The sequence below is a fragment of the Aotus nancymaae genome, unplaced genomic scaffold, assembly GCF_030222135.1.
Source record: "Aotus nancymaae isolate 86718 unplaced genomic scaffold, 86718_ANA_hifiasm-v0.15.2.pri h1tg000067l, whole genome shotgun sequence".
In the NCBI taxonomy this organism is placed as follows: domain Eukaryota; kingdom Metazoa; phylum Chordata; class Mammalia; order Primates; family Aotidae; genus Aotus; species Aotus nancymaae.
Genome location: NW_026988482.1, coordinates 21637318 through 21663724, shown reverse-complemented (window position 1 = coordinate 21663724; position 26407 = coordinate 21637318). Strand labels below are relative to the sequence as shown.

Genomic DNA, 26407 nt, shown 5'->3' with positions numbered 1-26407 from the left:
GGTCCCTGGCATTTACATTTCCATACTGAATACAGAGGCAAATATATGAGCCGGCTTGGTGGCTCATGTCTGTAATCCCAGCACTCTGGGAGGCCAAGGCGGGTGGATCACGAGGTCAGGAGTTCGAGAACAGCCTGAGCAACATGGTGAAACCCCATTTCTACTAAAAATACAAAAATTAGCTGGGTGTGGTGGTGCATGGCTGTAATCCCAGCTACTTGGGAAGCTCATGCCTGTAATTCCAACATTTTGGGACTTTGGGAGGCCAAGAAGGGCGGATCACGAGGTCAGGACATCGAGACAATCCTGGCCAACATCTCTACTAAACCTCATCTCATCAAAATAAATTTCAAATATATGTAAAATATCCGGCTTCTAACCAAGTAGAGAAACCTCATCTCTACTAAAATACAAAAAATTAGCCAGGTGCAGTGGTGCGCACCTGTAGTCCCAGCTACTCGGGAGGCTGAGACAGGGGAATCACTTGGACCCAGGAGGTGGAGATTACAGTAAGCTGAGATCACACCACTGCACTCCAGCCTGGCAACAGAGTGAGACTCCATCTTTAAAAAATAAAAAAATTTAATAAAAAAAAGAACTCTAGGGTTAATCAATAATTTCTAAGAGTTGTAATCTAAAGCATATATTTATCTTTATATATATATGTAAATTCCTCTTTCTTCCATGTTTTTATTTTCTACCTTGTGAAGCAATAGTAACTTCTGTGCTTTTTGTAAACAAATAGAAGTTAATTATTTATGTTACTCTGCTCTCATTTTTGTCACTTATTTTAGAAATCAGTCGGCCAGGCATGGTGGTTCACACCTGTAATCCCAACACTTTGGGAGGCCGAGGTGGGCAAATCAACAGAGGTCAGGAGTTCGAGACCAGCCTGGCTAACATGGTGAAACCCCATCTTTAGTAAAAAAACAGAAATTAGCCAGGCACGGTGGCAGGTGCCTGTAATCCCAGCTACCCGGGAGGCTGAGGCAGGAGAATTGCTTGAACCTGGGAGGTGGAGGTTGCAGTGAGCCAGGATTGTGCCATTGCACTCCAGCCTGGGTGACAGAGCAAGACTATCTCAAGGATAGAGGAGAGGAAAGGAGAGGAGGGGAAGGGAGGGGAGGGGAAGGGAGGGGAGGGAAGGGGAGAGGAGAGGAGAGGAAAAGAGAGATAAGGAAGGGAGGGAGGGATCAGTATCGATGGTTCCTTCAAACCTAACAGATCTGTTTCAAGGCAAACACATCCATGCTGCTTACCTCATCATTCTTCAGGGCCATGAAATAGTAATGGATGTTTTTGTTTCGTGCATACTCCTTCACTCGTGCTTTAAACTCTTTATGATCAAGTACCTCTCCACAATATTCTAGGACAAAGGTGTTCCTGCAAACCAAAAGGAAAAAAATTGCACTTCCTACCTAGGAACAGTATGGAAAACATACACACTCAGGCAAAATAACAAATTTAAATAAATATTGCAACATGGATAAATTTTGTTGTTACACAAAATAAATTTCATATGTATGTAGAGTATCTGGCTTCTAACCCCCAAGGTTACTTTTCTTCTTCATAGTACTTTTCAAAGAATGTTGATTCTAAGATGCTTTTATAATTTATACCTACTACCAAAATATAAATCCTTTAACTAGATACTAAAACATTCAAGTCTGGTTTATGATATCAAAGAAACAGTTATTGACAGCTGGAAAACAGCTCTGGAGAAATCAAGAGACACTGAAAAGTTAGAGGATTTTTGTTCTAAAAAAAAAAAAAAAAAAGGTGGCCAGGTCTGGTGGCTCACGTCTGTAACCCCAACACTTTGGGAGGCCGAGGCAGGTGGATCACCTGAGGTCAGGAGATCAAGACCAGACTGACCGATATGGTGAAACTCCATCTCTACTAAAAATACAAAAATTAGCCAGGCATGGTGGCATGTGCCTGTAATCCCAGCTACTGAGGAGGGTAAGACAGGAGAATTGCTTGAACCCAGGAGCCAAGATTGTGCCACTGCACTCCAGCCTGGGCAACAGAGCAAGACTCTATCTCAAAAAAAAAAAAAAAGGAAAAAAAAAAGGAAAAAAGCAGCCCTTCTGCTGTCTTTACTCTCAAAGGTATCTAAAAATGTTAAAGATCAAATCTAATCCCCTTTATCTGACGACATTCTCTGTGAGTTCTCTTTAGAATGTTATCAGTAATTACGATTAATCTTCATCTTTGGCATCTTTCAGTTACCCTATATCCTTAAGTGTCCTTTCCTTGATTATTTACCTATTTCTTCTGTATTGAAGATGTTAAATTCTCAGTCTTTCCCCTTTCTCTTTATTCTCTAAAAGCTCATTCTAACCAACGACTTCAACTATTAGTTCTATTTAGATAAATGTTACACTATGCTTTGCTCCTAAGTTCTGACATGAAATGGTCTGCCTGAAAGTCTTTTCTTATCCCCTCAAAATAAACATTGCCCTAACTCTAATCAAAGAGTTTTTTTAATGTAAATCTTTTACATTTATTTACAACATACTGGCAAAATCAATATACTTATTAAAGGAGTTAACTTTGCCAACTGAAAAAAATTAAATCCATTTACTTTAAAAAATAAAGCAATTAAAAACAAATGAGAAAAGAACAAATACATTAAAAAGCAGAACTCAAAAACAGGATTGGAGAAATTGATAGATGTATGTATATTTATATAGTAGTCCATCACAAATGCATTTAAGTCTCAATAATAAAAATCTGATTACTCATGGGTAAACATAGAAAGTCAAATTATTACCTCTATAACCAATACTTGAAATGTCCTTTCTAAGCCCAAAAGCTTATCATCTTGTAAATAATATAAAATGATGCCAAAATGTGAGTTGGACTCTCCACTTCTAGGATTAGTGCCCTCTCTTAAGAAAAAGAAAAATCACTTTGGGAGGCCAAGGTGGGACAATTGCTTCGGTCCAGGAGTTCAAGACCAGCCTGGGAAACACGGAAAGACCTCATATTTACAAACAATAAAAAAATTTAAAAAATTAGCCAGTCATGGTGTTATGTGCCTACAGTCCCAGCCACTTGAAAGGCTGGGGCAGAAGAACTGATTGAGCCTTGAGTTTGAAGCTACAATGAGCTACGATCACATCACTGCACTCAGCCTAGCTGACAGAGCAAGACCCCATCTCATTTAAAAAAAAAAAAAAAAGGCTGGGCACAGTGGCTTATGTCTGTAATCCCAGCAGAGGAGGGCCGAGGTGGGTAGATCACTTGAGCCTGGGAGCTCGAGACCAGCTGGGCAACATGGTGAAATCCCATCTCTATCAAAATAAATAAATAAATAAAAATTTAAAAAACATTTTTTTAATTTAAAAAAGAGAAAAAAAATGATACATCGTAGACTGCCTTGTGAATTAAATGTGATGACTACAAAACATATCTTATCCAGGATCTGGAACTGCACACATAAAAAATATTTCCATTCCCTCTCCTGCCAAAAATCTAATTATCTTCCCTGAACTTGCTCCTTTAAGGCTTACTGATTACCTGCTTTTGAAAGGTAGCATGAAAAATAAAAATTAAGCTTACTGATGTCACGTAGCATTATGACCATTTGACAGATTAAGACAGAGTTTGGATAACATAGATGATCTACCAAACTAATAAAGCTCAATTACAGCCTGGGATTCAAACCCACCTGAATAACTATTTACCTCATTGTATTACAAAGATGCTTTCTTGAATTATACTAAAATATCCAATTCTAATGATATTACTCTCAAATCACCTTTTCTAGAACAAGTTCTTAAATACCAGAGCCTGACCAACCACTAAATCACTCAGAGTAGAGACCTCACATCAGGAAGTTGGAAGGATATACCAACACACATGGATCTAACAGTTTGAGAGCTTGAGGAAGCAGCTGAGAGAAGCATCTCAAAGTCCTCAGTAATTCTCGGAATGCAGGCTAGACCCTTCAGCTGCCTAACCTCCAAAAAACTAAATGAGGCCTATGTAAAAGTTTATCATGTAGTCCTTAAAATTCTAAGACTTGGTTTTCTTAGAGAAGCTATGTGTCTCAATCAAAAACCAAAATAAAAACAAAGCAGAAAAACATCAAATTACCTGGCATGCAGTGACTAAATCCCATGAAGGCAAAGGCAATGAGAAGTATGATTCTTGTGATTCTTATTAATCTTTTTCTAAGTCTGAAATTTGCTCCTGGATGAATAGGGTCACTTCAGTCAACTCCTTAAAGCCTGTTCAGGGCTACAGGGCTCTACCGTGGCAGGTAGATGGGGACAGAAATTGTCACCATCACTACAAAGCTATGGAAGGTTTAGGAGTTACGGGTAATGTATGTAACTCTCTTTAGGCTTTACAAACTTACTTTTCTGTAAGTTTGAAACTTTTGACTTATAAAACGGGCCAGGTGTGGTGGCTCACATCTGTAATACCATCATTTCGGGAAGCCAAGGTGAGAGGAACACAGGAGCTCAGGAGTTCGAGACCAACCTGGGCAACACAGTGAAACCCTGTCTCTACTAAAAGTACAAAAAAAAAAAATTAGTTGAGTATTATAGTCTACACCTGTAGTCCCAGCTACTCAGGAGGCTGAGGTGGGAGGATCATCAGAGCCCAGGAAGTCAAGGTGGCAGTAAGCTGTGATCGCACTACTGCATTCCAGCCTGGGCAACAGAGTTGAGACCCTGTGTTGAAAAACAATAGCAAAAAAAAAGTGGAGAGGAAAGATGGCTTCTAAAAAAGCCTCATTTAGGCCAGGTGCAGTGGCTCACCCCTGTCTTCCCAGCACTTTAGGAGGCCAAGGGGGGTGCAGATCGCTTGAGATCAGGAGTTCGTGACCAGGCTGGCCAACATGGTAAAACCCCATCTCTACTAAAAGTGCAAAAATTAACCAGGCGTGGTGGCACATGACTGTAATCCCTGCTACTCATGAGGCTGAGGCAGGAGAATTGCTTAAACCCGGGAGGCAGAGGTTGCAGTGAGCTGTGATCATGCCACTACACTCTGGCCTAGGCAACAGAGCAAGACTCCATCTCAAAAAAAAAGGATATACAAAATATCATATATCCATATGAGAGAGTATTATTCAGCCATAAATAGGAATTAAGTACTGACATGTGCTACGGTACAGATGAAACCTCAAAAATATAATGCTAAGAGAAAGAAGTCAGACACAAAAGGCCACATATCGTATAATTTCATTTATATGAAATACCGAGAATAGCTTAATCCATAGAAACAGAAAGCAAATCACTGGCTGCCAGGCCTGGGAGAAGGCGGGTATGAGAAGATTCTGCTTAATAGGTGCAGAGTTCCCTTTTCAAATTATGAAAATGTTTTAGACGTAGACAAAGGTGATGGCTGCACAAGACTGTGAATGCACTAAATGGTACACTTTAAAATGGTCAATATTATATTATGTGAATTTTACCTAAATTAAAACCCTATCTGGTATTCAATTACATTAAGTCAACCTGGACAGCCCCACCTTCTCTACCTACAACTGGGAGAGTTCCTAAAACTACAGGGGTTTTGGTAGGAATCTGCTTTTTGGTACTTTAACACTAACTAGCAACTTAGCTCAAAATTTCACATCCTGTGGAGATCTGACAATCTGTCCTTATAAAATGGTAATACTCTACCAGTAAACACCTCAAGAGTTTTGATTAGTTTGTGAAATTCATAAACTATTGGTATTACCATCATCATGTGAAAGTTGTAGGAGTTAGAAGGTATGGGAAACATGGAAACATTAAGTCCTAGTATACTTTACCAAAGCAGAGTCCTTCGCGAATAGCTGAAGAAAACTAAAGAGCTTTAGGACATTTTTTTTTTTTGAGACCGAGTTTCACTCTGTCACCAGGCCAGAGTGCAGTGGCGTAATCTCAGTTCGCCATAACCTTTGCCTACCAGGTTCAAGCGATTCTCCCGCCTCAGCTTCCCGAGTAGCTGGGACTATAGGAACACGCCACCATGCCCAGTTAATTTTTGTATTTTTAGTAGAGACAGGGTTTCACCCTGTTGGTCAAGATGGTCTTGATCTGTTGACCTCATGATCCGCCCGCCTCAGCCTCAACGTGTTGGGATTGAAGGTGTGAGCCACAGTGCCTAGCCACAGCTTTAGGAAATGTTAACCTGGCATATGAACTGGAGCCATACCTCCTTTCCATCCTTCCCCAATCACCTTTCCCCGTAATATAAAAGCACTAAGCTATTAAAGAGTGTCTGTTGCAAGTAACTGAGTTTAGATCAGGTTTGAAGCTGTGGGTTTTACTGCAGATTCCACAAAGTACCAGTGTCCAGATAGCTCATCCATTACTATGCCTGAAAGAGAGACTTGTGTCCAAACTGTGGTTCCTTTTTTAAAACAACAACAACAACAATAATAATAAAAACTCAAGGAGAAGGCCTGGCTTGCTAGGGCAGAATGAAAGAAGGCATCTTTGAAAATGTGCATCTGGACGAGAACTAGTGATTTTGGAAATTCAATGGGCTGCCTTGAGAGGTACTGAGTTCCGTATCATTAAAAGTGTTCAAAGAAGTATGACCGATTCTTTGTTTAAAATATTATAAAGAATCCAATGAATTGGGTATGGGACATAATGAGACAATTCTGTGAGATATTTGTTTCCAAGAAACAATTAGAAACCAGTTAGGATGAGCGTAGGCAACATAGTGACATAGTGAAACCCCAATTCTACAAAAAATGGAAAAAAAATTAGCTGGGCATAGTGGCTCACATCCACAGTCTCAGCTACTCAGGAGGCTGAGGCAGGAAGATCAATTGAGCTTGAGAGGTCAAGATTGCAGTGAGCCATGTTCATGCCAGGACGCTACAGCAAGGGTGACAGGGCAAGACCCTGTCTCAAAAAAATAAAAAATAATAAAAACCAGTTAGGAGCCAGGATGTGTTTTTACAACCCTTTAAGGAGAAGAGAAATCTACGAGGGTCCTACTGGCCCATTTTTTTTGTAACAAAACGTGTTTTCTGATTGGTACCAAAAGGATAGACTAATATAAACATTATTTCCTATTTTCAAAAGAAAAAAAAAAAACAATTTGCTTATCAAAAGATATATGAGGATTCTTGTCATAAAACTAAATTATTGCCAAGGGGAAAACAGTGAGGAAAAAACTCCAGAAATTATTGTCTTTATATTCTGTGTTTTGAATTCCCATAATAAACAGACTAACCCCCGCCCAAGTCCTGCCCCAACTCCAACTCCCATCCAAGTGTGGCCATATGCTTAGAGGGTTCTGAAAGAAGTTATATCTAAGTTACTAGAATCCAGCAAATGTTTTATTTCCTTCCACATTTTTCCTTTATGTATTTTTTCAATGTTTCAACCATATACACATGTAATCTGTTCATATTTAAATGCAATGTAAGAGGCACTTGACTTTCACTAAAAATATATATATATATTTTTTGAGATACTCTTGCTCTGTCGCCCAGGCTGTATGTAACCCAGTGGTGTGATCTTGGCTCACTGCAATCTCCTCCTCCTCCTGGGTTCAAGTAATTCTTCTGCCTTAGTCTCCTGAGTAGCTGGGATTACAGGTGGGTGCCACCATGCCTGGCTAATTTTTGTTTTGTTTTGTTTTTGTGAGGTGGAGTTTCACTCTTGTTACTCATGATCTTGGCTCACTGCAACCTCAGCTTCCTGGGTTCAAGAGATTTTCCTGCCTCAGCCTCCCAAGTAGCTGGGATTGCAGGCACCTGCCACTACATCTGGCTAATTTTTGTATTTTTAGTAGCGACAGGGTTTCACCACATTGGCCAGGCTGGTCTTGAACTCCTGCCCTCAGGTGATCTGCCTGCCTCAGCCACCCAAAGTGCTGGGATTACAGGCATGAGCCACCAAGATCGGCCTAATTTTTTTTTTTTTTTGAGATGGAGTCTCACTCTGTCTCCCAGGCTGGAGTGCAGTGGCACGATCTCAGCTCACTGCAACCTCCATCTCCAGGTTCAAGCAATTCTCCTACCTCAGCCTCCTGAGTAGCTGGGATTACAGGCATGTGGCACCACACTCAGCTAATTTTTGTATTTTTAGTACAGACAGGGTTTTGCCATGTTGGCCAGGCTGGTCTTGAAACCCTGACCAGCCTGAAAGGCTAACAAGGTTAACAAAACAAAAAGCTGAAATCGGGAGTTTGAGACCAGCCTCGCCAACATGGTGAAACCCCATCTCTATTAAAAATACAAAAAAATTGGCTGGGCACAGTGGTTCACGCCTGTAATCCCAGCACTTTGGGAGCCTGAGGCGAGCAGATCATGACATCAGGAATTCGAGACCAGCCTGGCCAATATGGTGAAACTCCACCTCTACTAAAAATACAAATATTAGCTGGGTATGGTGGTGGGTGCCTGTAATCCCAGCACCACTGCACTCTAGTCTAGGTGACAACACAAAATGAAGTGAAGGCTGGGCATGATGGCTCACGCCTGTAATCCCAGCACTGTGGGAGGCCAAGGTGGGTGGATAACTTGAGGTCAGGAGTTCAAAACCAGTCTGACCAACATGGTGAAACGTCGTCTCTACCGAAAAAGACACAAAAATTAGTTGGGCATGGTGGCGTGTGCCTGTAGTCCCAGCTACTTCAGAGGCTGAGGCAAGAGAATCGCTTGAACCGGGGAGTGGAGGTTGCAGTGAGCCAAGATCATGCCACTGCACTCCAGACTGGGTAACAGAATGAGACCTTGCTTCAAAAAAAAAAAAAAAAAAAATGAAGTGAAAGGTGATTAAAACAGAACTTACGAAGGAAGGTCTTTGGCAGCTCTCAAGCCCCAGCCTTTCTTTTCTGTGAGTATGACTTCCACATCTGCATGCTGTTTTCTCTGAAACCGTCTATTGGAACAATAATCCCCATTTGGACACCGAGAAGAACTGAAATGAGAAAAAGAGGAAACATATTTAAAGCCTCAAAAGAACCAAAATAACTTTGAAAAAATGTGTTAGTATAACTACATATATACATACTTTTATGGTATAATTAGCATGTGTATGACTAACCCCCAATTGAGCCTTCCATCACAAAGGGATTCCTTAGAACTGAGTATGTACATTGTTACTTAAACAGATCATACCCACCATACAGTCCCACCATACAGTCTTGTCGTCTGGTCTTCACAGGAAATGTCTACCACTCCCTAGGTGTCTAGAAAACATATTCAGGCTGCATGTAAGCTTTCAGTACATCGACAACTCTGCAGAACTAACTTATTTTCTGTAAGTGCACCTTCCCTTCTTTCTACTCTAATCACCCTTAATTTCGTTTTTTGAATGCAGCTAACTCCTTGAGAAAATCTAGTCATTATTAAACATATCCTTGTTCAGAGTAAACACAGTGACATGGCAAGGCTCTTCTCCCATGGATCCCAAAGTAAAAATGATAAAATCAAACACTGACTGACTTCTTAATATGTGATAGATATAAAGGTTTTTAATAATGATTAAGACTACACTAGAGGGGACCAAGTGCGGTGGCTCATGCCTATAATTCCAGCACTTTGGGAGGCCAAGGCAGGCAGATCACTTGAGGTCAGGAATCAAGACCATCCTGGCCAACATAGTGAAACCCTGTCCCTACTAAAAATATGAAAATTAGCCAGACATGAGGGTGCATGCCTGTAATCCCAGCTACTCAGAAGGGTGAGGCAGGAGAACTGCTTAAACTCAGGAGGCAGAGGTTGTAGTGAGCCAAAATTGCACCACTGCACTCCAGCCTGGGTGACGGAAGGAGACTGTCTCAAAAATATAAATAAATAAATTTTAAAAGACCACTAGAAATTACCAATCATTTTGAATACATTATTATTTATTGCCAACCGAGTAGAAAATAACATTTTTAGCAATGGTCAAAGGATGAAGGATTCGCTCTAGAGTGAGGCAATATAAAGGAAGGCTTTCGGGAGGGAGGAGAATTTAAGGCAGAATCTCTAATGATACATAGGATATGCATAAAGCAAGCTAAAAATACAACTGTCCCTGCCTGTGTGCAGAAATAGGAAAACAATCCCTGTTTGGACAAAGGGAAATCAAACAACTAAAGATAACTGATGATATGCTATGAAGGCCTCTGAATACAAGGCTAAGTTTGAACCCAATCATGAGAACGACAGAGAACTACTAAAAGCTCAAATGTGTGAATAATATGAAGAAATTCTTTTCTTCATATAAGCTTCACAAGGTTGGCAGCAAAACCCAGAAGAATGACTCAGGCAACACTATGAAGTTAGAATAATGCTAACCCTATGTCTCTCCTCTTCTTACATCTGTACTGTCATCTCTCTCTTTAGTTTGGGTAAAAGAATACCAAAAATTCTTTCTCTTTTTTTATTTTTCAAGGTACATATATTTTATTTCTACAACACTATAACATCAAGCAAAACCAAAAACTGGGCTTTGAGAAAAAAACAGTTCACTAATATTAAAAATAAGATATACTCTTTCCATGTTAAGGACAAGAATATATTTTTCATTGATCAGATTGGTTAAAAAGAAAATTATTATTATTATTTTGAGACAAGGTCTCACTCTGTCATCAACACTGGAGTACAGTGGAGTGATAGCTCACTCCAACCTCCATATCCTGGGTTCCAGTGCTTCTCCTGCCTCAGCCTCTTGAGTAGCTGGGATTACAGGCACCCACCACCACGAAGGCTAATTTTTGTATTTTTTTAGTAGAGATGGGGTTTCTGCCATGTTGGCTAGGCTGATCTTGAACTCCTGGCCTCAAGTGATCTGCCCACCTCAGCCTCCCAAATAGCTGGGATTACAGGCACAAGCCACCACACCTGGTCAAAATTAAATATTTTAATGTAAAGATATATACTATTTATAAGAATACTACAGAAGCAAATGTCTGTCAACAGAATAATTATAGGTTAACTATGAATAGAATATATAATGCAGTCAAGAGAAAGATTTAGACAGGTCTGTATATATAGCTCTGATTAGGTCTCATTAGCAAATCCCAGCAAGTATATAGAATAAGATTCTATTTGTATACATAAAAAGAGGAAAACATCTACCTATGCTAGCATAGGCATTAAAAGTTTTCTGGAAAAAAGACAAAACAATGGGATTGATGTTTGAGAGAGGAAGACATTCACTTCATGTATTTCTGAAATGTTAGGGTTTTATTTCATTTTATAGTGAAAGGTAAAAAATACCATCATTTACCTCCTAGGACACGAATATTACAAAAGATAAAAAAGTACCAAATAGAAATTATTATAGGACTACTTTATAGAGCACTTAAAACATGGTAGATACTGTAATCTAATGCACAATATAAGGGAAATTTGTTTCCCTATTAATATCTGTTTTCTACTATACATCAAAGCATCTACTATACTTCTTTTTTGCTTATAGTCATCCATAGGTAAGAAAGGTTAAATGTTATTCTTCATTGATAATTCACTATTTAGAGACATTTAATAGAAGTGTTGAACAAAAGCAGAGCATTCTAATTTACATACCATTCAATCATGAGGAGACGATTAAGACAATCTTCCCCACAGGCTATTTCACCTTGAGCTCTTTCATCTTTAGAAAGAGGTGTACACTCACACTGCATTCGCTTAATATCTCGATGAGATTTATTCTTCTTTCTATTGGGTAAAATTTCATAAAAACTGATTAAATAAATTTTCTGGCAATGCTATATAACATATGTAATCAAATATGTGCTAAATATCATTAGATTCTTTTTTTTTTTTTTTTTTTTTAAAACAGCGTCTTGTTCTGTCACCCAGGCCAGGGTGCAGTGATGTGATCATGGCTCACTGCAGCCTCAACTTCCTAAATTCAAATGATCCTCCCACTTCCACCTCCTGAATAGCTGGGACCACAGCATGTGCCACCACACTTGGCTAATTTTTTTTTTTTTTTTTTTTTTTTAATATTCTGTAGCGACAGGGTCTATGTTGCTCAGGCTGGTCTTAAACTCCTGAGCTCAAGCAATCCCCCTGCCTCTACTTCCCAAAGTGCTGCAATTACAGGCATGACTCACTACACCTGGTTAGATTCACATTTAATGATTCCTGTAAGTCAACCATTCAAAATAAAACATCTTATCATTAGTACGTGTGAGACTGAAAATCCTAAGATCTGTGTTACAAAAAGAAACATGAGAAGGGCAACCTTAACCTTGGCAAATGGGGAAGATGAAATGAGTTCAAGACTAATCATTCTGGAATTCAGCCCTTATTTCCTAGTCCAGGTCAGCTAAGCATTGGATTCTGAACAGTTTCAAGTGTTAAAGTCATACTAGGTCTGGGAAAAATAGGAAAACTCATACATTTCAAATAGTGACATAGCTGGTTAAAGTTAAGTGTAAGAATCAGACCTCATGGATGACCAAATAATAGTTTAGATATAAGGTTGAGGAAGAAAAGGGGTTTCTAAAAAAATAAAAGACTGTGTGAGTTCTAACTCAATCCAATATTTTAGAGTATCTTTCAGTAACATCACATTTGTATAAATTTTGTTTAAAAAGCAGATTGAATTTTTAAAATAAAGTGTAATTACAGAACAATCAGGTATAAGTTTCAGAGGGCTAAACTTTCTCCATGCAGACAGATTTATTTTGGAGGAGAACATAAACTGCTAAAATTTGATTGGGTTCATAATAACTCATGCCAGAGTGTACAAAGCAAAAGTGAAAATGTTATTATTTATTGGCCTTTTAGCTGAACTAGTTTTTTACTCTGTCTAAAACCAAACAAACAAACAAAAAACCTTAAAGATGGTCGAAAAAGATCTGTTGAAAGTTGTTTAAGATTAGGGAACTAAAAACTAAAACTTACTCTTTTGACTATTAAACAGGAAACAGCATATCTGCTCTAAGTGGCGATCTAATCTCCTACCTCTAATCTGCTCTAATCTTCAACATATGTTCTATTCTAGTGCCAATTTTATAAAGTACCTGAAGAGTGTTATGATAGTTTTAACTAAGTTTAGGTGAAAAGAATGATTCCTCTTGATTAAAGACACAATTCATTAATGAGTATATGAATATGCTTGGCCTGAAGATGACTAAAGATAAACAAAATATCTATTTAGAAGTACTTAGCTGCAATTTTGAAGAATCAGCAGCAGCTTTATTTTGTATTGCTCTAGAAGGCTGGAATAGGACTAATGGATATAAGAGTTTGGCAGGTAAGCCCTTTTCCATTAAACCTAAGAAAAATCTTTTCATTATACTCAAATTATTCTTTATAAGTTTGTCCTCTTAGTGGCTCCTAAGTGCCTAGCATATAACAGGCACTTCAAAAATGTTGAATATATAAGCCGGGCATGGTGGTTGACACCTGTAATCCCAGCACTTTGGGAGGCCGAGGTGGTTGGACCAACTAAGGTCAGGCGTTTGAGACCAGCCTGATCAACATGGCAAAACCCATCTCTACTAAAAATACATAAATTAGCTGGCCGTGGTGGCACCCAGCAGAGGTTGCAGTGAGCAGAGATCACACTACTGCACTCTACCCTGGGTGATAAAGTGAGACTCTGTCTCAAAAAAAAAAAAAAAAAGTTGAATATATATATATAAATCCTTCCCACTGCAAAGTGGTGGAAGTCCTCTTATGCCTCCTCTTATGCCTCTACCAACAAAATCTATGTGCACACAGTTTTATATATATCTGATTCTCATTGCTAAAGAAAAGCCAGAGAATTGAACTGATTCGTTTTATTTATGTTCTTTTACAAAGACCCTATAAGTTCCATTAGTCTACTTACACAATTCCCAAAGGGTACCACTTGAAATATCGAATATTTTCAATGTAAACCTAATTTACAACTAGATGTAAACAAATATAACTGTAAAAGTCTCTCTGTATAAAAAGGTTATTTTTTAATAGGAAAAAATTTCTGGTGGAATCTACCTTTAACATGAAGTCTTTTACCTTATACACAGTGAAAATTTGATTTAATAACATTTTGATGCTTAAAGGTACAATGGCTACACTGATTTTCAACTAGCAGGAAAACTTCCAAAAGGGGAGAGTAAATAGGATAGCTTTTGTTTTGGTTTTTTTAAACACAATCAACATATATTTACATCAGGAAAATGAGACAATTATTAAGGAAGGGTTAAAGTTAAAAACAGACTGAGAAGTCCTGCTCTATGTCTTCATCATTCTTTTTTTTTTTTTTTTGAGACGGAGTTTCGCTCTTGTTACCCAGGCTGGAGTGCAATGGCGCGATCTCGGCTCACCGCAACCTCCGCCTCCTGGGTTCAGGCAATTCTCCTGCCTCAGCCTCCTGAGTACCTGGGATTACAGGCACGTGCCACCATGCCCAGCTAATTTTTTGTATTTTTAGTAGAGACGGGGTTTCACCATGTTGACCAGGATGGTCTCGATCTCTTGACCTCGTGATCCACCCGCCTCGGCCTCCCAAAGTGCTGGGATTACAGGCTTGAGCCACCGCGCCCGGCCTGTCTTCATCACTCTTATTCTCATTATATTCTGTTTCATGTTAGGGATTTTTTGATAAACCACTTTATCATTTCTAAAATATTTATTACACTATTACCAGATTTAATCTATTACCAACAGGCAAAAAAAAAATGCAGAAGAATATTATGCTCTAGTTTAGTTTTAACTTTGTAAGTACCCAATATGGTTTGACTGTTTCCCCACCCAAATTTTCAACTTGAATTTTATCTCCCAGAATTCCCATGTGTTGTGGGAGGGACCCCCGTCTTTCCTGCACTATTCTCGTGATGGTGAATATGTCTCCCAAGAACTGATGGGTTTATCAGGGGTTTTCACTTTTGCTTCTTCCTCATTTTCTCTTGCCACCACCATGTAAGAAGTGTCTTTTGCCTCCTGCCACGATTCTGAGGCCTCCCCAGCCATGTGTAACTGTAAGTCCAATTAAACCGCTTTTTCTTCCCAGTCTTGGATATGTCTTTATCAGCAGCGTGAAAACAGATTAATACAGTACCCAAAGATACTTCATTCTGCACATTTTAGAAAGTGAGAAAACAAAATCCAATGTAATCACATTTTTCTTCTCTAAGAACAGACTATTATGCTGGGGTTTTATTCTTTCTTTCTTTTTTTTTTTGACACACTGTCACATGTAAAAGGAATTACAGAAAAACTGGCCTAGCCTAAATTATACCTTGAAAACCAAATAAGTAATAAGAGAAAAAAATTAGACATCTCCTTTCCTGGGGGAGAAAATTGGAAAAGATATCTGTATTATCAAATCTAAATAGGTAAAAACACTTTTTTAGGCTTTTAAATCTATCTCACAACTCTTTCATGTGGTTAATCTCATACAGTCTGAATTGTTTAAAAGCTAACTTTTTCTTTTTTAACAACAAAAAAAGGAGTTAAAATTTGTCAAACAATCTAATCCAAACAGGAATTAAAAAAAAAGAAAAAGAATAATAAAATTTGTCAAAGAAGTAAATTAAACTTACCTTTCTGTTAAATAAACATTTTCTTCAATAAGATCAAAGTAACAAGGCATTTTCCCCTGCTTGGCGCATTCCTTCCATCGCTGTGGGTCCCTGAAGTCATCCATGACACAGGAGGGCCCAATCAGTGCTGAGCCTGGGGGCACTGATGTCTCTTCCTGCTCTACCTCCATTCTAACTTTCTTTCTGTCCTGAAGTTCACCATCACTTTCAGAATCACTCTCTATTTCCTGCCTCCTTTTCTTAAGAGGCCCTCTATCTTTGATATCATTTTTTTCCAAGTTTTTTGAAAAATCTTTCTTTTCATTCACAGCTACAGTGTCCTTAATGGAATTGCTGCTTATTTCAGGTGCTTGCACTGACCCCTTGTCTTTCTGAAGGGATACAAGAAATTTGTTGGACTGGTCTGAAAAGTGGGATCCAACCTGTTGATCCCAATTCTCCTCTTCTTCCTGATCATCTGTTAGGGAATCTGGTACTTGTCCTTGAGTTCGATCATATACAACCCCAGTTCCAGGTCTACCTGATCTTGGATCCCAATAACCATTGCCTTGCCAGTAATCACGTGTCCCACCATACTGTTCTGCACTTTGCTGATACTTGTGTCCACCACAAGCTCCATAGCTACTGTCAGGTTGCTGATACGTGGTAGTAGGCTTTTCTTGAGAGAAGTCCCACCCTAAGTTTCTGAGTGCTTCTGATGAGTGCAAGCCATCCACATGCGATATCTCACAAGAGGAAGAAAAACTCAATTCTGTTTTTCCCAGTCTACTATCTGGCCTGTTTGGGAAAGTGGTCTGTTGCCAAGACTTACTTGGGACATCTTCAAAATCAGAAGAATAAATTGGCAGTTCTTGCTGCCTACAAGGTATTTTGGCTTTCACAGTTTCCTCTGAATTTGGGTGGCCCAGATGGTCAGATTTCACATCTGTATGACTTGTACTATCAACCCCATCACTCTGAGGATGAGAAAGTTCAGGCAGGTGGTTATCTACTTGTTTTCTACTGGACTGTGTAAAAGAAATTTCTGGATTCTTCTCTGTTCCTTTAAGAAGGAAAAACTTATCAGTTTGAAGACAAGCTTTACCTGCTATACTTTCAAATTTTTCCTCATAGGAATGTCTCCTTGACTCCAATCTCTCATCTTCCCAATGGTCAGAATAGTGTCTATAACTGTGACTGCTCCGAGAAGAACAAGGACTTGTTTCTTCCATGGGCAAAGTAGAATTCTTTGGCACAACCACAACAGACTGGAGACGGTTTCTTGGAATACTGCTGTCATCAGAATCTGTATCTTCTGAATCACTTTCATCACTTGAACTTTCAGAAGAGCCAGAATAATCTTCATGGACAGTAGACACAATTTCTGGGGCATGACCACTACTGTCACATTTTAATGCATAAGTTACACCATCACTGTCTTCCATGGTTAAATTCAAATCACAAGAAAATACAACTTCTGAGTCATCAGTATGCATACGTCCTCTTTCTCCTCCTTCATCTAAAGAGATTTCTGGTCTTCCTCTTCTAACAGGCAATAGGGAATTCCTTTCTTCTTGAGCCTCTTGCAAACATTTCCCAGATAGCCCATTATTATGCCTTTTCTCCCTGGAGGCAAATCCCTTTCCTGAATCAGGAAGGTCACTACCTACTTCTACTATTGTTTCTTTCCCTGCACGCTTTAAAAACTCTGAACTTTTTTTACTCTTTAGTACTGCATCCAGACCTGGAGATACGTTCTCTCCGCATTTCAAGAGAGTTAGACTGTCCACCTTTATTCCTGGTGGAAGACTCTGAAGAGATGAAGCAATACCCGAACTCCCAATAGGCTGATATAAATCATCAAAATGATTAACAGAAGCTGAACTAGTGCTACCAACGATCTGCTTATATTCTTCACATGCAAATTTTGAGTGATCTGTCAAATTTCTATTATCAGTTATAACTGTTTTTGATTCCAAATGCACATTCACAAAACTATTTGAAGAAATCTTCATAACTGAAGGCTCAATATTTTCAGCTTCGGAGTTACACAAAGAAGGGTTGCTGTCGTTTGAAGTACAGTATATGTCTGAATCTTTGGTTTTGCAGCAAGAAACCCTTGTATCAACTGGTTCTTTAACTACTGTTTTGGAATAATCTATAGTCATAACTGGCAAAGACATGAGTTTATCTTGGTGTGGCGACACCAGAGGTTCTGTTTCTCTAAATGGGCTTTCTGACTTATTATGTAGCATGCATGTATCATCCAAGTCATTTTCTTTGTATCTACTAATATTCTGAAATCCATTTGATGAAAGCACACATGCTTTGACCAAAGGTGATACCTCCGATCCAGTCACACTATCATCAGAAGTCATTAAAACAGCATCAGCTTTAGAAGTGCAAAATGTTGCCAAATCAGATTCTGCCCCAGGAGATCCATTTATATTTAATTCTATGGGACAAAAACTTCTTAATTGATCATTCTTCACTTTAGATAAAGAGTCTAATTCCTTAATACTATCATGGCTATCATGTGCTATAAATTCAGACTTAAAAATAGGCAATTCATCTAGCTTTTTAAAAGTAGGTGAATCATTTAATCGATTTAACGGAGATGGAGACCCAGGCTTTTCTCTTTCAGGATTTTTATTAATCATTCTTAATTCATTACCTTTTGAACAAGGTGTTTGTAAACTAAAAGAATGAGACTGTTTGATTTCTTCATTTAATTCTGTACAACAGAAAGAATTTTTAAATTTATCAGACCTGGGTATTGGTTTTGAAAGGATAGATTTATAACGGGAAGCACTACTGTCATGCTTAGAATATGATAACCCTCGTCGGAATCCCAGTTCATTAGGGGGAGAACAACATCTTTTCATTGCTTCATTTTCTGAAGTCCTTTTAGATTCTCTTTCTAGTTTTGAAGAATACTTGCCTCTTCTTTCCATCTCTAAGTAAGAAGTCTCAGTTTTACAGTCCCGATCAGATTTAGAATAGGATGATGTCCTTAGGTCTCTGTAAGAAGAGGAATGAGATGAGGTACGCCTTGAGTATGTCTTCTTATAGTCTTCTTCTGAGTCAGAACTCTCTCGCGCTCTGTTATCTGTGTATGGTCGAGAATAGCGTGTCCTCTCTCTATAAGGGGAGCTCCTATGGTAGCGACGATCAGAGTCATAATAATGAGATCGTTCCGACCGGGAATAGGATAAATTAGTTCTAGAGCCTCTGTCACACCTAGAACGAGATCTGCTCCGCCGTCGCTCTCTTTCTGATCTACATCGGGAAGATACATACCGGGTATCTCTTTCAAGTTTTGAATAGCTAAAATATTTATCATCTCTCTCTGTTTTAGATCGTGAAGACTTCCCTAGATCCTCACTTTTTAAAGGTGCTGAGCTCTTTTTAAAATCTCTTTCCTTTTCAATGCTTGCTGAATATTTTAAATCATGTGATCTTTGACTTGAAGAAGTCCGTACAGAATCTTCATCAGATTCTGAACCGAGAAAGTTGCCTTCAGATTGTGAGTATTTCTTCTTAGAACTTGTTTTTTTACAGCTCAGACTTATCTTAGAACTATCTGGAATTTCTTCATCCTTCCCAATATGGGAATCTTCTTTTTTTGAGGAAATATCTGCTTGCTCATTCAAATTTTGAGTTATGTGTTCTTCTGAACTATTAGATACAGTATCCTGCTTAGTATCTGCTTCTAAAGATTCTGGTACAATGATAATTGGTGGTTCTTTCAGAGCTCTAACTGCTACATCTACTGGTAAGGGTACTGGTGCTGCCATTAGAACTGTTATTGGTGTATGTGGCAAGGACACTGGCTCTGTTACTGGTGCTGGTGATGAGGGTGTTGTGGCTTGTGGGGGTGGAGGTGGTGGAGGTGGGGATGAGGGTGGTGAGTCTACAGTCGTTGATTCTGCTATCACTGCTGGTAATGGCACTGCATGAGTAGGTGGAGATGCTACTGCTGTGGTAGTAGCCAGCAGTGGCCTGGATGTTACATGAAGCAGGTGTTTCTTAAAATGAATTTTGCCCAATTCCACCCTTGACTTTGGTGGAGAAGATTCTTCTGCAGTAGATAAGGTATCACCAATTTCCATTTTCATTTTAGGGGTTGAGTCTACCTGAAGAGGTACAGCTGGAGGGTTTGGAGTATCACTTTGCTTTTCATTGCCAAGTGCGGTGAGAAACCTATTCGGCAAAGTTTTCTTCGTAAGGCTGAAGCTGAATGACACCTTCTGTCGTCCTTGTTCTTCCAAATTAACTTTTGTCTTGGTGCCTTTGGGCAAAAATCGACTTGAAGCAACACCTTTAAAGATTGGTCCCTTGATGAAACCTGTTTTCTGCACATTTTCAATCTTTGCCTACAAATGAAAAAAATAAACAATTACTACTACAATAAATACCATCAAATGGATTGCACAGTTTAAAATGTTTATTGGAGAAATGAAAAGCCCTTTTTAATAACAAACAGTATGAATTTCACTAAGCTATTTATCTCTTTATTATGAAAATTTTCAAACACAGTCAACAGTATAGAAAATGGTGTAATAGCTGGGCATGGTGGCTCACGCTTCTAATCCCAACACTTGGGGAGGCCAAGGCAGGTGGATCACCCGAGATCGGGAGTTCAAGACTAGCCTCACCAACATGGAGAAACCCTACCTCTACTAAAAATACAAAATTAACTGGGAGTGGTGGTGCATGCCTGTAATACCAGCTACTCAGGAAGCTGAGGCAGGAGAATCACTTGAACCTGGGAGACAGAGGTTGCAGTGAGCTGAGATCACGCCATTGTACTCTAGCCTGGGCAACAAGAGCAAAACTACAATGAGCTGAGATCACGCTATTGTACTCTAGCCTGGGCAACAAGAGCAAAACTACATCCGAAAGGAAAGAAAGAAAGAAAGAAAGAAAGAAGGAAGGAAGGAAGGAGGGAGGGAGGGAGGGAGGGAGGAAGGAAGAAAGAAAATGGTATAATAAATCCCTAAGTATCTACTCCCAGCTTCAACAATTACCTATTTTTCCCATTCTTATTTTCTCTTACATGAAGAATTTTTTTCAGTTTTAGAACTATTTTCCAGGTAGTATTTAAAAGAAAAAGTTTTTTTAAACCTGACATATATTTAAAAGACATGCGTATAAAGGGCAATGTCTAACATCTCAATGCTCAATATCGTTTGTTCTTCTGTTCTATCAGATGAAAAATCAGAGGTCATCAAGACCAGTGGTCTCCCGGCATCACATTGAGTGCACAGTAAAAATATTCATCTGCGGGCTGGGCGCGGTGGCTCACGCTGTAGTCCCAGAACTTTGGGAGGCCAAGGTGGGCGCATCACGAGGTCAAGAGTTCAAGGCCAGCCTGGCCAACATGCTGAAACTCCGTCTCTACTAAAAATACAAAAATTAGCTGGGTGCAGTGGTGTACGTCTGTAGTCCCAGCTAATCGGGAGGTTGAGGCAGGAGAATCGCTTGAACCAAGGAGGTAGAGGTTGCAGTGAGCCAAGATCAGGCCACTGCACCCCAGCCTGGGCAACAGAGCGAGACTCTGTCTCAAAAAAAAAAGAAAAAAAAAATTCATCTGGGTCAGACATGGTGGCTCACACCTGTAATCCCAGCACTTTGGGAGGCCAAGGCGGGAGGATCACTTGAGGTCAGGCCTGGCCAACATGGTGGAAGCCCATCTCTACTAAAAACACAAAAATTAGCAGGGTGTGGTGGTGTGTGCCTGTAACCCCAGCTACTTGGGAGGCTGAGGTGGGAGAATCACTGGAACCCGGCAGGCAGAGGTTGCAGTGAACCAAGGTGGTGCCACAGGACTCCAGCCTGAGCAACATAGCAAGACTGTCTCAAAAAAAAAATTTTTTTTTTTAATTAAAAAGAAAAACTCATCTGTGATCCATACTCTAGGAAACATCAATTGGAGCTACTGGGCTCTAAGATGAGGCATGCGTTTGTTTTTTAGGGGGTGTTTTGGGGTTTTGGGGATTTTTTTGTTTGTTTTGAAACAAGCATTACAGGCAATTCTAATCAATGTCCCGGGTTTGGGAAACCAGTGATACAAAGGAACTTCCCACCTTACTTGTTTCACAGATGAGGCAACCAAATGAGGACGAGGCCTTCTGCCTTCCTGGAGAGTACTCTGCCTTGGCACACATCACTATCTCTGCCTCGGCCCCTCACCCTCAGGTAATAATACCGCTGTATGAGCAATAATTACAAGGTATAAACCTAAGAAGATGACTTCTTCCACGTTTGCCAAATCACCAAAGGAAATGGTTAGATTTGGAAATTAAAGGTATAACGTACATTGTAGAAAGAGCATCAGAAAAATCTATGGCAACAAACTCAATCGTAAATTAAAGATAGTGTAATCCCAGCACTTTGGGAGGCCAAGGTGGGTGGATCACGAGGTCAAGAGATCGAGACCATCCTAGTCAACACATTGAAACCCCGTCTCTACTAAAAATACAAAAAATTAGCTGGGCATGGTGGCGCGTGCCTGTAATCCCAGCTACTCAGGAGGCTGAGGCAGGAGAATTGCCTGAACCCAGGAGGCGGAGGTTGCGGTGAGCCGAGATCGCGCCATTGCACTCCAGCCTGGGTAACAAGAGCGAAACTCCGTCTCAAAAAAAAAAAAGAAAGGCCGGGCATGGTGGCTCAGGCCTGTAATTCCAGCACTTTGGGAGGCCGAGGTGGGCGGATCACTAGGTCAAGAGATCGAGACCATCCTAGTCAACACGGTGAAACCCCGTCTCTACTAAAAATACAAAAAATTAGCTGGGCATGGTGGCACGTGCCTGTAATCCCAGCTACTCAGGAGGCTGAGGCAGGAGAATTGCCTGAACCCAGGAGGCGGAGGTTGCGGTGAGCGGAGATCGCGTCATTGCACTCCAGTCTGGGTAACAAGAGCGAAACTCCTACTCAAAAAAAAAAAAAAAAAATTAAAGATAGTGGTATACTTCCCATATGCAAAATTCTTTAATTGATGTTCTTTAATATGCTTTGGCTATTTAAGAGAATAACTTCTCTTTCAACATGGTAAAATCTGAAATCAGTTTTCAAAATTACATAGTAGCAAGTTAGAAAGTAAATACTTTCACATGTATTATCATAGAGCAGTGAATTCCAAATACTTTATTTTTTTGAGACAAAGTCTTGCTCTGTCACCCGGCTGAAGTGCAATGGCACCATCTTGGCTCACTGCAACCTCCTCCTCCCGGGTTCAGGCAATTCTCCTGCCTCAGCCTCCTGTGTACCTGGAACTAAGCCACCATGTCCAGTTAATTTTTTTATTTTTAGTAGAGATGGGGTTTCACCATGTTGGTCAGGCTGGCCTCAAAGTGATCTACCTGCCCAGGCTTCCCAAAGTGCTGGGATTACAGGCATGAGCCAAATACTTTTAAGAAACAGAATCCACTTTTCAAATTGAATCTTAAATGGAAGTTCGATACATAAAAAAACAAGTAAAAGATATTTTAGGAAATTCCAGCTTTCTCTACTTTTCCTAAATCTCTTGAAGCTCTAAAATTTAAAAACCATTTTTTTGAGATACACAACATCCCTCACTGGGATAAGTTACGATGGCTCTAAAAACAAAATTTAAAACTATTACTTCATCTCACATTCAAAATAATAGCTAAATTTTCAATGTTTTCAGCTTTTACCCAATCTCTAAAATGTGTTTACAGATCAATCTCATAATCAATGAATGACTAGTTAAATTATACTTACCTCGTTTTCTTCTTCTCTATTTCCATTCAGCCAAGAAAACATGCAAAAGAATAAAAAAAAATCATAAATACTTAAAATTGATTATGATAATAGTTATTTTTAATTAAAACTTAGGATATTTACTACCTACAGGTATATTCTATATGGATTGTCCATTCCTTCAGACTCAGTTACATTTAGTTTAACAAATATTTATTGAAGACAGTGCCATGCACTATGCTAAGTGCTGGAGACCAAATTTGAATAAAGCAGCATCCCTGCCCTGAAAAAGCTCAGCTTCCTTCAAGTTACAAAAAAGAAATTTGTAACAAAAGTAATTCCAACATAATGGAGTCAATATAAGAATAGAAATATGTATAGTGAGGCAGCAAAAAGGACAATAAGCAACTCAGTTTAGTGGGAAAATAGGAATCCAAAGACTCTTTCCTGGCCAGGTGTGGTGGCTCACACCTGTAATCCCAGTACTTTCGGAGGCTGAAGCCAGCTGATGGCTTGAGCCCAGGAGTTTGAGACCAGACTGGGCAACATGGTGAAACCCTGTCTCTATAAAAAATACAAAAAGGTATGGTGACATGCACTTGCAGTCCCAGCTACCTGGGAGGCTGAGGTGGGAGGATCGCCTGAGCCCAGGCGGTTGAAGCTGCAGTTCACCATGATCACACCACTGCACTCCAGCCATGGTGATGGCTGTCTTTAAAAAAAAAAAAAAAAAAAGGCCAGGCATAGTAGCAAGTGCCTGTAATCTCAGCACTCTGGTAGGCCAAGGCGGGTGGACACAAGGTCAGGAGTTCAAGACCAGCCTGGCCAAGATGGTGAAACCCTGTCTCTACTAAAAACACAAAAATTAGCCGGGCATAGTGGCATCCCAGCTACTTGGGAGGTTGAGGCAGAGAACTGCTTGAACCCGGGAGGCGGAGGTTGCAGTGAGCTGAGATCACACCACTGCACTCCAGCCTAGGCAACTGAGCAAGATTCTGTCTCAAAAAAATAAATAAAAAATTTAAAAAATTCCTGAAGAGAGGATTCGTTTTTGAAGAATAAATCTGTCAGAAGATCCCAGGCAGAGTCAGAGATTAACACACAGAATAAGGTGGGGTGAGTGGCCCACGCTTATAATCCCAGCACTTTTAAGAGGTTGAGGTAGGAAGATCTCTTGAGCTCAGGAGTTCGAGACCAGCCTGGGTAACACAGCAAGACTTCATTTCTCTTAAAAATAATTTTAAGGTCAGGCGCAGTGGTTCATGCCTGTAATCCTATTACTCTGGGAGGCCAAGACGGGTGGATCACTTGAGGTCAGGAGGGAGTTTGAGACCAGCCTGGCCAACATAGTGAAACCCCATTTCCACTAAAAATACAAAATTAGCCAAGCATGGTGGTGCATGCTTGTAATCCTAGCTACTCAGGAGGCTGAGGCAGGAGAATTACTTGAACTCAGGAGGTGAAGATTGCAGTGAGCCGAGATCGTGCCATTGTACTCCAGCATGGGCAACAAGAGTGAAACTCTGTCTCAAAAAAATAAAAAATAAAAAATAATTTTAAAAGGGAAGGCTAAGTTGGGAGGATTGCTTGAGCCTGGGAGGATTGCTCGAGCCTGGGAGACAGAAGCTGCAGTGAGCCAAGATCATGCCACTGCACTCTAGTCTGATCAGCTGAGTGAAAATCTGCGTGTGTGTGTGTGTGTGCGCGCGCGTGCACATGCCTCTCTCTCTCTCACACACACATACATACACATAGAATAATATGTGTAAAGAATCTACAAACAGTTCAATATTACCTGAAATAAGGTGTAAGGCAGAAAGAAGCCAACAATAAGGTGGAGTAGGAGGCAGTGGTCAGGTTTCTCATGAGAAGAATCATATTTCATCTTATGGATCAATGCTTCTCAATCTTTTTTGGTATCTGTTCAACAGTCCCAAAGGCTGAATGCAAGACTATTTCACATTACAGTGTATCTGCTCCATAATACAGTGTGCAGCTCTCTGGATTATGTTCTAACAAAGGTGACAACACTGACTAAGAAAAATCAAAAGCCACAAGTCTGGTGTACACTAGCACACCAAGGCATACTTAGGGACTGTCTACTTGGAAAAAAGGAAGCTACAAAAGGACATGACAGCGAGATTTGTATTTTCAGCTAGTCGCTCGTTGGGCTAAGTGGCAAGACTGGAATACAACAATCTGTTTTCAAAGCTCCTGAAAAGAAACATACAAAACCTTTTTCCCCAAATGTAGGCCTGACTTCATCATAATTCATTCCATTCACCAGTGTCTGTGGTAGCAATACACAACCAAGCAATGTTGGGGAAGAGGGGTGAGGTAAGCTGGAAATACATGAATGAGATCTGAAGCAGTGCCAAAATTAACCATTTTTTTCTACTCCAAACCCACTAAAAACCTCATAGATGTGATGTTAGCACTACTGTACTTCATCAATTCTATGATGTACATTTTGCCACAGGATGCATCATCCTATCAATGGTATCATAGTTTCAACGGAAAATTTTTTTTATCTTCTCAAGGTTCATAAAATAATCATTTTCTTACAATCAATGGCATATTAGATTCTATGGTATATTAAATAGTACCATTTGAAATTTTTTCAAGAAGATAGAAGGTACCAGATGTCCAAGCACAGGCTTATCTGCATAGTACACACACACACACACACACAAAATGCTAGAAATACAAGTGACCAGAACACTTTCTTAAGCCTCAGCAGTTCTATTTTGGACAGGCAAATGAAAAGAATAATCCTGACAAAATGTGATGAAAGTAGTCTTAGGTTCTATTGTAAATTTGTGGAGTTGGGAGGGAAGAATGCATAAAGAAGATCCATTTTAGAAATCAAATATTTGTTTGACAAAAATGACAAGACACGGGGGAAAGAGGGAGGGAGGGAGGGAGGGAGGGAGGAAGGATCAGAAATTTGGAGGGAAATTTTCTCATCATTAAAAGCATTTAATGTTAATAGATAAAAACCAAATTACAAACAAGCAAAAGGAAAAGTCTACAACTCAAATTTCCAGAGACAACGACTGTTAACACCCTGATCTACAGAGCTTTCTGCACTCGTTTGTGCATGCATGTGGGTGTGGTTTTTAAATAGAGATCACTGTTTTTTTTTTCTTTTTGATTTGAGATGGAGTCTTCCTCCATAGCCCAGGCTGGAGTGCAGTGGCGTACTCACTACAACCTCCACCTCCTGGGTCCTCGTTCAAGTAATTATCCTGCCTCAGCC

At 39.7% G+C, this 26407-nt stretch overlaps 1 protein-coding gene across 5 annotated transcripts in view; it reads right to left on the bottom strand.

Annotated features, from left to right (window-relative positions):
- The window catches only part of SETD2 (SET domain containing 2, histone lysine methyltransferase), a 154499-nt gene that overhangs the window by 90151 nt on the left and 37941 nt on the right, over positions 1–26407 (bottom strand). For all 5 annotated transcript variants that reach the window (XR_010338977.1, XR_010338978.1, XR_010338979.1 and 2 more), the window contains exons 2-6: positions 23170–23185; positions 15445–19799; positions 11489–11620; positions 8763–8891; positions 1260–1383 (exon numbers count right to left, since the gene is read on the bottom strand). Coding sequence is in view for 2 of the 5 variants with exons in the window: in XM_064367008.1 (XP_064223078.1) it covers positions 1260–1383; positions 8763–8891; positions 11489–11620; positions 15445–19799; positions 23170–23185 (4756 nt within the window). In the remaining 3 variants the exon portion in view is untranslated. The remainder of the gene's footprint in view (positions 1–1259; positions 1384–8762; positions 8892–11488; positions 11621–15444; positions 19800–23169; positions 23186–26407) is intronic.